The following is a 14,608-nucleotide window of genomic DNA, read 5'->3' on the forward strand; positions in this document are numbered from 1 at the left end:
ATTTTTCTTCTCACTCTTTGGGCAGGATCATAGTATTACAGCCTCAGAGATCTAAAAAAGGGCCCTCAAAGGATATTTAGTCAAATAGGTTTAGGATAAAATGCCCCCTTCCAATGACAAGCATTTCAGACATGTACATTGTCATATTCTTTGCCTGAAAGAGGCTATAATGAGGGTGTAGCATATGATCAGGCAAAACTAATGCCTCTGGTGTGAGGGTGGCCAAGCCCTTTCCAGGACTTCTTTTTACCACTGGTGTCTACCTGATCCACCCGATTCTCCCCTGTGGCTCTAAGAAGGTGTAGTATCCACAGCCAACATTCCCTCATAAACCATTTCAGCAGATGGGCAAAGCCAGGTTGGGGGTAACCAGGGGGCCTCAAACACATTGGTGACTGTAGCAGGGGGTGCTCTACCCCAAGCATGTGAAGATGTTTTCTGGTGCAATTGGGTGCATGAGAACCATTTGTTACAATGGCCATGAAGGCAGATGAAACAATTGCTGTGGAGCCTTAGAGCTCAGTCACACATGGAAGATACTAAGGGCAATCACTGTACTTGAGTCATCACCAGTTGTCTTTTTTCTATAATAAACATTTTTATTTAAACTTTTGAGTTCAAAATTCTATCCCTCCTTCTCTGGCTCCCTACCCTTATACAAATTATTTGGAAAAATAGGTGAAGAAGGAGTTCTACCAAATACGTTTTATGACACAAATATGGTGGTGATACCAAAACCAGGGAGAGCCAAAACAGAGTGATATCCCAGCTCATCCAACAGTGCTCTCTATTGGCCAAGGCCAGTAAATTACAATTTGATGCATTGACTGTCCACAATGAATAAGGAACTATGCTATTCAGAGAGATAGAGAGTTTATATGCAAGTGTAAAACCAGCTAATAGTAATTAGGGAAACAGGAAAAATGATAGCCTAGAAAAAATCATAAACATGGAGTTTTCAGGGCTGAGAAAGATGGAGGTTCCCCAGAGAAAGTCAAACAAGCTGGGGTCTTTCCTCCTAGAAGACTATGGAAAATCAATATCACACCACTGGACCTCTACAGAGTAGACATGCTTGGACTCTTGGAATAGTACAATGAGAGGTAGGTCCATCCTAATGAGGGCCTGGGAGGAGGAAACAGGACTTTGATGATGTATCTCTTACTCCCACATCCCCTCTCTGCTCCACCCCAGTATTGGTCAATCTAGAAATCTGGCAACACTTGCCTGTGTTGCATCATGGGATTTCACTGCAACTGTGCTTATGGACACACTGGCACCAGGCATGCCATCATTCCATGGAACACAATGCCCATGAATGCTGACAGAAATACCTTGACTCCAGTGGAAGACTATTATATATGTGTGTGAATTGCAGTGTTTTTTACTGTACATAGAGTTTTCTGCTCTTATAAAAACATGAGTTTCATTATAGAAAACAAAGACTTTTAACATTTCCTGCTATCATTCCTCAGCATGGCTTGTTTTGTGTTAGAATGCTTGATTTTTGAAATTGCTGTTATCTCCTTCTTTTTCAGAGACATAAGTGTTTAATTGTAGCAACTAAAGACAGAAACTCTTTAATAATGTTTCTCTACCATCACCACTGTTTGCATGTGTAAGTGTGAACATCAGTTTTAAAAATGAAGCACAAACAAATGTAATTTCATAAACTCAAGCTAGGGTGTATTTGAGAAATTATTAGCAATATTTACTTATCTTGTAGGACAAAAATATTTTTTGGTGATGGGTGAGTGGTTTATTGTAGACAGAAGAGGTAAAAATACTGATGACGATGCAGCTGAGTCTTTGCTACCAGGTTGTAGTACACCTAAATTAACAAGAAAAAGAAAATGTGTTGAATTATTTGTGCAATATGGATTTACTTCTAATAATAATGATGGTATAAGAAAACCTCTTTGCTTAATTTGTAATGAAATTTTGATCATGGAGAGCATGAAACCAGTGAAACTAAAATGACATCTTAATACCAACCATGCAGCATGCTGTGATAAGCCAGAGAAATATTTTGAACAACTTTTAAAATCTTTAAATAGCTGTTTGGCAGTGGGCCGGGGTGAAGTGGAGGCACTCTCTGCTGGAGTTGGGGCAAAACGCCCTGGTTCTGAACCAGTGGGGTGAATCGTGTGTTAGTGGCCCAGTGGGGGAGGGGCACAGTCACATCAAGCTTTGGACCATAGAAAATCAGAGTTCAATCAGACTTCTGTTTCTGGGTCAATGAGAAAGAGGCTGTGGTTACTCACAGGCCAGACATGCTGAGAAGAAGTCCAATCACCCCCTGGGCCACACTGTAGCTCAGAACAGTGTGTCCTGGAAGCAGCAATACACTTTAAGAAGGATTTAAAAGGGGGCAGCTAGGTGGCGCAGTGGATAGAGCACCGGCCCTGGATTCAGGAGGACCTGAGCGCAAATCCAGCCTCAGACATTTGATAGTTACTAGTGGGACCCTGGGTAAGTCACTTTACCCTCATTGCCTCCTTTCCTCTCTGGTTGAATCCTGAAGCAAGGCCTGGAGGTTTGAAGGCAGAAGCAGCTGGTGGAGGGACCTTGGCTTCAGGCATCCCCCTCACTTCGGAACACTGGCCTAGGGAGGGACATGCTTGGATCATTGTATTGCTGAGTTGATCTGCACACAATGATGTTGATACTATGTTCCAATTATAACAGAAAGAGAAAAGAGAAAAAAAAAACAACAAAAACAAAACAAAACTGTTATTTAAAGTCTCTGAAAGTCTTTTCTCAGATGTCCTCTAGGTGTAGTCGTGGAATAGAAGTCTTTTCAGGGGTTGATGTGTGGATGCTGGTAATCAGCCAGGAAAATTTCCTACAAAATTGAGCTTAACACAACTTTAAAATAGCTTTGTCAATAATCAAATCAAACAATGAAAGTTCTCAAAAACATGTCTAAGGGAATTCAGAATCTTAGTTGTTACACATGAAACATATAATAAAAAAAAATTGAAACATTCTTTAAAATTATAATATTACTATAGTCCCCCCTTATGGAGGGTAATTGAGAAGACAATTGCTGCGATATTAATTATTAAAAATAATTTTTATCTTTGTTTCATCACTTTTTGCATCATCTGCCTAATTATCCTCATGCCATTATGAGAAATTAAAAAATCTAATATAATTGGTAACAGGTGTCAAGGCCAAATTCAACACTATATTTATCATGACACCTGAGATAATTATGGGGGTTACCATAAAAGAACAGAGAAATGATGGGATATGAGCATTCCCACACTTGAGCAATATGTACTGCCCATACAGTATGCCAGGCTTAAAATAGGTGGATGGAATATATGTCCATGGCATCAAGCATATAGGAGGGAGCATAGAAGTCAGGTGTAGAATGAGATGGGTGGGATGAATACTTCCAGCCATCTGTATAATATTGTGGGGGAAAAAGAGAATAAAATATTAAACCAAGAGAATCCAACCTCAACATTTGTCAAAAGCCGTTCTCTCGGCCATACCTTGACTTCATGCATGTCTCCCCTCGTGACAGTTCAGTGTCTGCTCTTGCATGTATTCCTCTTGTGATTGGATGGCATCTTGGCCAACTGGCATCTGATAACTCAGAATAAAGGCAATTAGTGTCTTAAATGATAAATTCCCATAATCCAAGTCTCATATGGATTTAAAAATTGAGGATAATAAATGATTGCAAAAAATGTGAATACATCTTGACTCAGAACACAATATATAATTATGCAACAATTTCAAATAATATCTTTTTTTTTACTTAGTATACAATCACTTTTGTGAAAAATCAGAACATATTTAAAAACAAGTTAAAGCACAACAGAATCTCAAAGAAAACTTTTTTTTTGAAAAAAGGAAACTTTTACAAATGTTCCCCTCTTTATTTTTTTTTGAATATGCTTATCAAAAATAATACTTCTAGAATCAATTTACACTTGCCATGGCAACCAATTTGCCAAGGAAATGCTTTAAAGAGTTTGATCAAATAATCAGTTGAGAAAAAATAACAGAAACAAACAACTCAGAATATGAGAGCACAATACTCCTAGAATTAACATTGTATTATGAAATCAAAACCATGTTTCAAAATTAGATAGATGAATGAATAGAAGAAAATATACGTGGAATAATAAAAGACAATGAAATTCAAACTAGGGAAATCTAAATGAATATGAACTTAATATTAATAAGAGTATTATAAAATATAAACTTGATCACATGACTATAAAAAGCTTTTACAAATATTCTCCTTGTTTTAAAAACTAAGTATAAAACACAATCTCAAAATCATGAAAATCTCTATGAAAATAAACCCATACCATTAATTTCAAAATGTAGATATGATAGCATAGAAATCCTATGTAACCTCTGAACTGATACTATTAATACTCTGAGTGAATTCAGAACACTTTTGATTCCGGTATCTAAAATCCCCAATACTCATATCAATACCTTGCTGCTTACTTCTACATTTCTGTAAAATATATACCCTTCCATGGCAAAAGAAGCAGAGTCTTGGACTATGTTGATGATTGTCATTCTCATTCAGCTTAAGTTTTTCTTCTTTAACCCCTCTATATTGTCTGTCAGTCTTTTCACCATACAAATGCTTTATAAGATTACTAATTAAAGACAAAAGCAGGTTAGCAAAATTATGAACAAAACGAGTATATCTGGAATTTAAAGGGTTTTCTAAGGTTGTCTCAGAAGCACAGCCAGGCTGGGGAAGGGCTGAGCCTGAAGCTGCAAATGTAGTTAGAGAAAGTTGCACATGAGCATCAGATCTCTGGACTTCCCAGGCAGGGGAAGCAATGGGCTTGGCCATGGGAGGAGTAGAGGGTGGGGTCTGGAGAGGAGGGGAGGGACCAGAGCAATTTGAATCAGACTTGATTTTGAACTCAGGCCTGGATTCCTCTTCCCCCACTTTGCCTCCAGGTGCTAGGGGATTAAAAGCTTCTAGAGGGTGGGTCATTGCCTCCAGGCATGCAAAATTAGAGCAACAATTAGTGTTAGAACTGGGAAAAACTGTAGGAATCTCTTCAGGTTTCTCTGAAAAAGCGTGGTTGGGGGAGTGGGAGATATTTCCTTGTGTGAGTAAGTTGCTGGCTCTTCTAACAAAAATAAAAAGAAAAATAGAAAATCCAGAAAAACAAAGCATTAACATGATCTTATCTCCCATTTGTCTGGTTAAACAGACTAAAATCAAAAATAGGGTAATTAGGGAGTTTAAAAGGTCCATTTGAAAAAATTTAAAGGGAAAACACAGCCAGTACGCCAGTACTTAGCAGTTAAAGGGAGAGGGAGGGGAAATTTACCCAACCAGAAGATCAGAAGACTGAGGTTTAGCTTTCCTCTTCGTGGTCAGCCATGTGTTAAGGGCTAAAATTCTAGCTAAACTGTCTAAAATATCTAATGAGTGGTCGCCAATAAATTATAAGCTTTAGCAAGAGTTAGACTTTTAAGCATTTATTAAGGAGAATAAGAATTTGGTAAAGAGAGAGAGAAAGGCCTAGATTCCTATCTATTAAAGGGAGAGCACATTTCTAGCTCCCCTCTCCACCAGCGTCCTCAGGAAAGAGCCCCAGTCTCTTCCTTTCCTCCTCCCACTAGCCCGCGTCACTTCCTTTTCCAAAGAAAAGACTCCTGGTCTTGCCCTCAAGGACCTTCGCTTCATGGGCAGAACTCTTCTACAGTAAGTCTCCAGCAGGTGGCATCATTCCAATCGTTACAATCCACAGTGAATTAACAATGTGCCTGTTTTCCCACAGTCTATGCAGCAGCATCATTTTCTTTTCTTTTGTATCCTCTGAGTCAATCTGCTGGGTGTTAGGTGGTACCTCGGAGTTCTCTTATTTGCTTTTATCTAATTATTAATGATTTTGTACATTTTTTCCCATGGGCATTTCCTCCTCTGAAAAATATCTATTCACACAAGAAAGGAAAGAAATTCTCCCATATCTAGACCAGGCTTTCTTAAACATTTTCCATTAACAACCTCTTTTCACCTGAGACATTTTATATGACCCTGGGTATGTAGGTATATAAGATAGTATACAAATCAAACATTTACTAATAATAAATCATAAAGAAATTTCTTTTAAAATAATTATTTTATATGCATATATTTTTATCTTTCATTAAAGATGAAAGCAAATATGAATACTAATGAGATGGATGTACTTGTTTATTTTTACATAAGGAATTGAATCTTGGCAGAATATTTGATACTGTAGGACTTAGAGCATCTTTAACAATTTTCAGAGTGGATTGATATTTTGATTTTATAATCATTGTAGGGGCCAAATTTAATATGGAGAGAGTTAATTGGGTGGCTTGCCATAATATTGGCACCCCTGGGCATCTGCCAAATTCCATTATTTTATCACATCATAAATGCTAAGAATGCCGCTTTGCATCAATATGTAGTACAAAATGACTCAAGTATGTTTAGGGCCATTTCAGAAATTGTTGGAAATCCTATCCTAACCCCAAGTGAAAATTCTTCTAACATTTTTTTAGGAAACTCAAGTTTTAAGTATGTTTCACTTGTTAACTTGGCAAATTCTTCTTGAACTTTTAATGACAGAGGACTGACATTTTTTTTTTCAATTGAGTATGGTTTATGGACCCAACTTGGTTTTTTAGAATCAAAATCTGAAGGGTAGCATTTCTGAAACTGTGTCTCCAGGCACTTCAGATGATCATATAACTCATAGTAAACTACATTTATATAGTACTGTAAAGAGAGATTTCCTTACAATAAACCCGTGAAGTTGATTATTGCAACAACAGTAATAGATAATGTTTATATAGGACCTTATACTGGACAAAGAATTTTCTTCACAGTAGTCCAGCACAGTAATGTTTTGTCATCATCATGATCAAGCATCATCAACCCTCATCACAATCAATAGATCCTCATCCCCACCATTCAATCCTCACCTTCATCATTCCAACTTCATCATCATTAACTAATCCTCATCTACCTCCCACGATCTTCATCACTGTCTTCCTCCTCACCGTTATCACTATCGTATATTCTGCTTCAAATTTTTTTCATGGTTATTACCTGTTTCCCTCCATCCTAACTCTCCCTGTGATGTTTGCTCTATTTTCTATCTTCTTTGACCCAATCCCTCCTCAAAATAGTTTGCTTCTGACTGCCTGTCCCCCACTCTGCCCTCCTTTCTTTCACCTGCCCTCCTCATCCCCATCCCCTCCTACTTTCCTACAGGTTTACATACCTGATGCCATCCAATGTAATCTGGGCAGTAAATGAGCCTAACTCATCAGAATTGGCTCAAAGACCTCAATCTCATCAGAACCGGTTCAATTGGTTAAATTACTCCACTCAATTGCATGGAGTGATCTCTCTAACCCTGCAGGAAAATAGGAGGGGAAGGGGATAAAGAGAGAGGGGCAAAAGAAGGCAGGGCAGAGTGGGGCAGGGGACAGTCAGAAGCAAATCCCTTTTGAAGAGGGATAGGGTGAAAGAAGATGGATAATGGAATAAATATCATGGGGAAGGGAATAGGATGGAGGGAAACAGTTAACAATAGTAATCATGAAAAAGGGAAAAGGGGGAAAAATTGTACAAAAAATATTTATAGCAACTCTTGGTGGAGGCTAAGAATTGGGAATCAAGGGAATGTCCATCCATCAAGGAATGACTGAAAAGCTGTGGTATATGATTGTAGTGGAATGGTATTGTGCTATAGGAAATGACAAACAGGATGATACGAGAAAAACCTGGAAAGACTCATATGAACTCATGTATAGTGAAGTGAGCAGAGCTGGGAGGACATTGTGCATAGTGACAGCAGTATCGTCTGATGAGCAATTGTGAATGCCTTGTGTACTCTTAGCAATACAATGATCCAAGACAATGCTAAGGGACTAATGACAAAGCATACTATCCACCCCCATAGAAAGAAGTGAAAAAAGAGCACTTGTGAATTGTACATATATGACCTATATCATATTGGTTGGTGTCTTGTGGAGGGGGGAGGAAAGGGAAGGAGGGAGAAAAATTTGGAACTCTAAATCTTATGAAAATGAATGTTGAAAACTACCCTTACATGTAACTGGAAAAAATAAAATAAACGTTTGTTGCAAGGGAAAAAAATGGGATTCTAGAGGCAAGATGACTTCTAAAGCACATCCTTACACTTCCCGTTCTGGGAATAATAGGTATGAAGAATAGCCCACATTAATTTGGCACAACCATATTTATTGGTTTGGTTGATATTTGAACTCAAATGAGTGGCATTCTTTCTGGCTACAATGTCAAATGCCACTCATATTCACAGGCTGGATCCCCTCAGGACAGCTGACTATTGCTGTTTTGAAGATGTTACTTGTAAGGAGATAAAATTCTAGCTATACTGTCTAAAATATCTAATGAGTGGTCACCAATAAATTATAAGCTTTAGCAAGAGTTTAGACTTTTAATCATTTATTAAGGAGAATAAGAATTTGGTGAAGAGAGAGAGAAAGAGGCCTAGATTCATCTATCTATCAAAGGGAGCATGCGTCTCCTGCCCCGCTCCCCCCTGAGTTCCTTGTGAAAGAGCCTGAGAGAGCCAGCCTCACCCTTCTTCAATCTACAAGCCTTCTGTAGAATCAGAAACATCCTGTACCCACACACATATCTCCAAGCTAATTGGCTGATAGCTTTGATAGACAGTACTCATGAGCAAACATCACTTCCTGACACCAAGGAGCTGACCATATGGCTTGACCTCAGATGCCTTCTCCTCGTGGTGGAGCTTGCTTACAGTAACTCTCTAGCAGGTGGTATCACTCCAATCATTACATACTACTGACATTAGTGGACACTGATGTAAATGCACTGAGTAATTTCAACCAATACTATGAACAGAAACTTACCAGGGACCATTAACCATTAATAGCCATTAATAGTCCTGGATGATAGGATACCTAGAAACCAGATATTAAATAAAGAGACATCAAAAACACAGAGACACTCTAGGTATGATGAGTTTAAGCATGTCTTTAGGAAGATGCTCAGAAAAGACTAAATGTGTGTGAGTAAATAATTATTAATAATGGGTTTTGCCTGGAAAGACTCATGAACTGATGTATAGTGAAGTGAGAGGAACTGGGAGGACATTGTGCATAGTGACAGCAGTATTGTTCAATGAATAATTGTGAATGACTTAACTTCTTTCAGCAGTGCAATGATCCAAGACAATCCTAAGGGACTAATGACAAAGCTTACTATTTACCCCCATAGAAAGAACTGATAAAAAGAGTACTTATGGATTGTACATATATAACCTGCTTGGGGTCTTGTGGAGGGGGGTGAAAAGGGAGGGAGGGAGGGAGAAAAATTTGGAACTCTAAATCTTATGAAAATGAATGTTTGAAAACTATCCTTATATGTAACTGGAAAAATAAAATAAATGTTTGTTAAAGAACTAAAAAAAAAATGGGTTTTGGCAGAGACCCAGTGACCCTAACCCCACTCAAGAACTCTGGCTGGTTTTTCAGAGCCAGCCCAGAGTCAGTAGAAATACAAAAGAAATGTAGATTGACTTTCCCCAACTACCTAAAGGAAGCTAACTCACCTTGATGACCCACTAAGTCATGTCAATCAGTGCACTTGAATGTTACTGTCCAATTAGCTTGGATCAATGTGCAGAGACCCACCTCTACCCAAGAGAGGATAAAAATCTTTGGGGAGAGGGGGGTTGCTCTCTGCTCCTCTTTTCTTGGTGAGGCTCTCCCAGATTCTGACTTACTTTACCCTGGGGCTGGCTCTGCCTGGCCCCACACTTCCCAGGATTCTATACTGGGTTTGCATGCAGTCAAATTAAGGAGGAGATTAGGATAATGAACAGATAATCTACTTTTCTCACTGGAAATATAACCACTTCAATCTCCCAAATTGAGACACCTCCTGGTGGTCTCCCTGTGGTCACTCATCAGTCTTTCAATAAAACTTGGGAAACTGAGCAATTGTAATTCTTTGGGACACCTCATGATCAATTTGATCAATTAAATCCAACCCTACTACACTCTTACTGTTATGTGTGTGTGTGTGTGTGTGCTTTTATATTTTGGCGGGGCAATGAAGATTAAGTGACTTGCCCAGGGTCACACTGCTAGTAAGTGTCAAGTGTCTGAGTCCACATTTGAACTCAGGTCCTCCTGAATTCAGGGCTGATGCTCTTTATCCCCTGTGCCACCTAGCTGCCCCCTACACTCTCACTATGGCTTTACTTCTGATAGCAGTCCTGGTGAACATCAGACTCACATCACCTGAGAGCAAAAATCCTTTTTGCAGTTTTCTTTAATATCTCCCTTTGGTTTACCTAAAACACTTCTGCCTGATAACACTAAGTATAAGGCTTCTCTACACCCTCTTGGGCAGACTTACTCACCTCTATACTTTTACTTTGTAGAAAATTCCCAAACTGATTTACTGGTATTGATCATGAGTGGAATCATCTTTGCAGAGGGTTTTGTATATTTTCTGTCTTTTGAGCACAGGGTGAGCTGCCTGCCAGCTGTGGTAGACAGGTCAGGGTTGGTTAAGCAGACAATTTTCAAGGCATTTTTTCAAGTCCCTTCTTACACCTGGAGGTGAGCAGTGTGGTGCTTAAAAGGCTGCTCAGACAACCAGGGAGCTGCAAAATCTCATTGCTGATTCCATTGAGAAGACACTATAGCCTTGGCTGCCTGTGTACAGAGTTGTGACTACAGCTCCTGGTATATGTGGTGCAGATACAGCTACCTTGTCACTTGCCTGTCACTACAAGAATTTGAAATATGTAAAAAATGGTAAAATGGTACATCTGATGTCCTTTGATTCATGCATAAATAGGTTTTGAGTGAGGCAGAGCCATGACACAGTCTAATGTCAAGACAGAGTCAAGACAATTGGGGATTCCAAAGAAAGAACTAATACTTATTAAACACAGACTAAAGCATGTTATTTTTTAATTTCTTTGTTCACTTTTTCTTTTTCTTTTCATTTTCTTACACAAAAGGATTAATATGGTAATGTTTGACATATTGGCACATGTATGGCCTATATCTGATTGCTTACCACCTCAGGGAGGAGGGTAGGGAGCCAGGGAAGAAGGGATAGAGTTTTGAATTCAAAATTTTAAATAAAAATATTTATTATAGAAAAAAGACAACTGGTGATGACTCAAGTGCAGTGATTGCCCTTAGTATCTTCCATGTGTGACTGAGCTCTAAGGCTCCACAGCAATTGTTTCATCTGCCTTCATGGCCATTGTAACAAATGGTTCTCATGCACCCATTACACCAGAAAACATCTTCACATTCTTGGGGTAGAGCACCCCCGGCTCAAGTCACCAATGTGTTTGAGGCCCCCTGGTTACCCCCAACCTGGCTTTGCCCATCTGCTGAAATGGTTTATGAGGGAATGTTGACTGTGGGTACTACACCTTCTTAGAGCCACAGGGTAGAATCAGGTGGATCACCAGTGGTAAAAAGAAGTTCTGGAAAGGGCTTGGCCACCCTCACACCAGAGGCACTAGTCTTGCCTGATCATATGCTACACCCTCATTATAGCCTCTTTCAGGCAAAGAATATGACAATGTACATGTCTGAAATGCTAGTCATTGGAAGGGGGAATTTTATCCTAAACCTATTTGACTAAGTAGACTTTGAGGGTCCTTTTTAAATCTCTGAGACTGAAATGCTATGATCCTGCCCAAAGAATGAGGAGAAAAATAGGAGAGGGGATATATGTGCATTGCAGCTGCTCAAAAGAAATGTGAGATGCATAAATTTAGAGACATCTCCACCCCAAATGTTAATGTGGAGTATTTGTGCCAGACTTATGGTAGAGCCCTCCCAGCTTGTATTCAGTTGATCAGCCACAGTGAGACCCATTGTAATGTGACTGCCACATAGTGATGTGGTTTTGGTCCTCTTTGAGGATGAAACACAGCAACCAACAAGTTTACAAAGTAGAAAAGAACTTCAAAATACATTAGACTCAGTCCTGAGTAGGAAGCTTACATTAGACCTAGTAGAGAAGAAGGGGGGGCAGGGGAGAGGGAAGCATCAATGCTATAAGACTTATGGGACATGACTGAAATTAGTGTTATGGAAGGTTTTGTTTTTAAAATGTTATCACTTGCTGGGTTATTTTTCCATGACGTTCAATCCACACAGGCCACTTACTGAACAAAGGTCACAGAAATTACTTTCCAAGGAAGGCACTTCTGTACTATAGTCTCTGCTGGGATCAAGGGAAAGAGAGTCCAAAACATAATTTTGTACTTATGGTTTTCCCTTGGATGCAGAAGCTCAGCTGGAGATGCCCCAGGCAGTCTGGTCTCCAGAGTTCTTCAGCAACCAAGATTTCTCTTTGGAGACTAGGAGGAGTAGGAGACTGGAATAGCAATAAAGGTGCTATGAGACAGAGTTCACTCTACAAGCTGGTAAAAGTATAAAACATCTATTCATCTGGCACCCTTGTCCTTGTCTTGGACTTGGACCTGACCAGTATTCCATTGTGATTCCTCAAGCGTGGCAGGCAGACCATAGCCTGGATATCTACAGATGGATATGTGATGCTGGATAATTAATTCATGATTGAGTCACCAGACTTTGCTCTGGCCTCAGTGTCTCCTTGGTTTCCTCAGGCTTGGAACTTTGGCTAATTTTCAGGAAGATGCTTCCTCATATTCAGAAAAGCATTTCTCAGTTTTTTTCTTCCCTTCTCATATCTCTGCTGCTGCAGCTTCCAGTTTCTGGGCATAGAACAGAGAAGCTCCCCTGCTTTCAAAAGATAAACCCCATAGTTTCCCAAGATGGGGACCTGCTGATTGGCATCTTTTTATCCTTGTTCTCAGTTGAAGTGAACAGTGCAACAGGAGGAGAACTGTTTGAAAGTCCTCCTAACAAAGCTTGTAAGCCTCATCAGTAAGTGTCTATCTGTCTGGGCTCATTTTCCCTTGGATAATTAAAAAGAGGTCTTTATAGATGGAGCAGAAAGGCAGGTCCATGCAGCAGGAGACAGTGGGTGCTCTCCCCTGCTCCTTGATTCTGAATATTATTTCCATTCTTGACAGTTTCTCCTATGTTTGACTTTCAAATTCAAACAGAGTAAACCTCTGTCCTCCACTTCCCCATTCACATGCCCTGCAAAGAGCCCATACCCAGGAAGCTCAGTTCTGAGCAGGTTCAGTATTTTATTACCCTGTTTTCCCTGGCTTAGCTTCATATTAATATTTAAGCAGTGAAAGTACTAAAAGTCCTTAGAACCCAGGCCCCCTGGAATTTGGTTAATACCCAGAAGCAACAGAACCTGTGCCCATTTTCTATTCTAGGATGGATTTATTGTTGTTGAGTTCCTGATGTTGTGCAATGAGAAATCTACTCTGTTATTAAAATCAAAGCTCCCATATTTCCTCTCTACATTTGCCTGTCTAAAAACAACTGAGTGCAACCTTTTAGGGATTCTCTCTCTCTCTCTCTCTCTCTCTCTCTCTCTCTCTCTCTCTCTCTCTCTCTCTCTCTCTCTCTCACTCTGTTTGTGTGTGTGTGTGTGAATAATCATTAGAAGGCACATATCTAGGAAAAATTTACATGGGGTATGGTATGTTTAATAAAAATGAAATGAGCTGAAGAATCATTGAAGTCCTTGTTTTTAACTCAAATGGCTGGAGGATTTATCCTTCTGAAATTTATTCTCTTTGAAAGCTTTCTTAATGTTCTATGACACTTGCTCCCCCCTTCCCCTGGCACCCCACAGGTGGCTGCACAAAAATTACCAACAAACACTGGCCCTAGTATTTGCTATAGAAGAGATTAACAGGGATCCCAATCTGTTGCCCAACATTTCCCTGGGATTCCACCTCTACAACACATATCACAGTGATGAGAGAACCTTGGAGAGCTCCCTGCAGTGGCTGTCTGGGCTGAGCCAGTTCATCCCCAACTATAGATGCAAGGAACAGGACAAGGCTATGGCTGTTATTGGAGGAATCACATCAGCTCTCTCTGTCCAGATGGGGACACTGCTGGACCTCTACAAGTTTCCACAGGTGAGTGTTATTTATTTACACATTTTATGCCTTTAACCACCAAAACTATATTTATTAGTATAATAAGAGTAATAATATGACAGCAACAATATGTGGTGTTTATGGGGTACTTTAAGATTTGAAAAGCACTTTACACATATATTTCTTTTGATGATCAAAACAAACTGATAAGGGAGGTATAATTCTTATGCCTATTTGACAGGGGAGGATACTGAGACTGGGAAAAGTTAAGTTGCTTGTCTCAGATCATGAAGCTGATAAGTTTCTGTGGCAAGATTTGGGCTCAGGTCTCCTTGAGCCCACTTGAACCCTCTAGCCAATGCATCATGCAGCTGGTTCAATCATCAGGGAAGATGATGCTGGAACATCACCCAGGTTGTAAGCCAAGAGTGGAATTAGAGTCATTGAGCTTCCAACCCATGAAAGGCTCTCCTGGAAAGGATGTTCAGGAAACCTGGATATACTTGTCCATTACACAGATCCGGTCATCAAATATTATAGAAGTTAAAATGTTTACTCAATCATACTCAATTCACTGGTTT

At 39.6% G+C, this 14,608-nt stretch overlaps 2 protein-coding genes across 3 annotated transcripts in view; both read left to right on the forward strand.

The window, feature by feature from the left end:
* Positions 1 to 14,608, forward strand: part of LOC122733853 (immunoglobulin lambda-1 light chain-like) — a 773,472-nt gene that overhangs the window by 547,317 nt on the left and 211,547 nt on the right. The gene's annotated exons all lie outside the window — the stretch shown is intronic.
* The window catches only part of LOC122736558 (vomeronasal type-2 receptor 26-like), a 36,967-nt gene continuing 35,050 nt past the window's right edge, over positions 12,692 to 14,608 (forward strand). The window contains exons 1-2 of the mRNA XM_043978875.1: positions 12,692 to 12,942; positions 13,775 to 14,066. Of these exons, the coding sequence (XP_043834810.1) occupies positions 12,692 to 12,942; positions 13,775 to 14,066 (543 nt within the window). The remainder of the gene's footprint in view (positions 12,943 to 13,774; positions 14,067 to 14,608) is intronic.

Source organism: Dromiciops gliroides, chromosome 1 (assembly GCF_019393635.1).
Source record: "Dromiciops gliroides isolate mDroGli1 chromosome 1, mDroGli1.pri, whole genome shotgun sequence".
In the NCBI taxonomy this organism is placed as follows: Eukaryota; Metazoa; Chordata; class Mammalia; order Microbiotheria; family Microbiotheriidae; genus Dromiciops; species Dromiciops gliroides.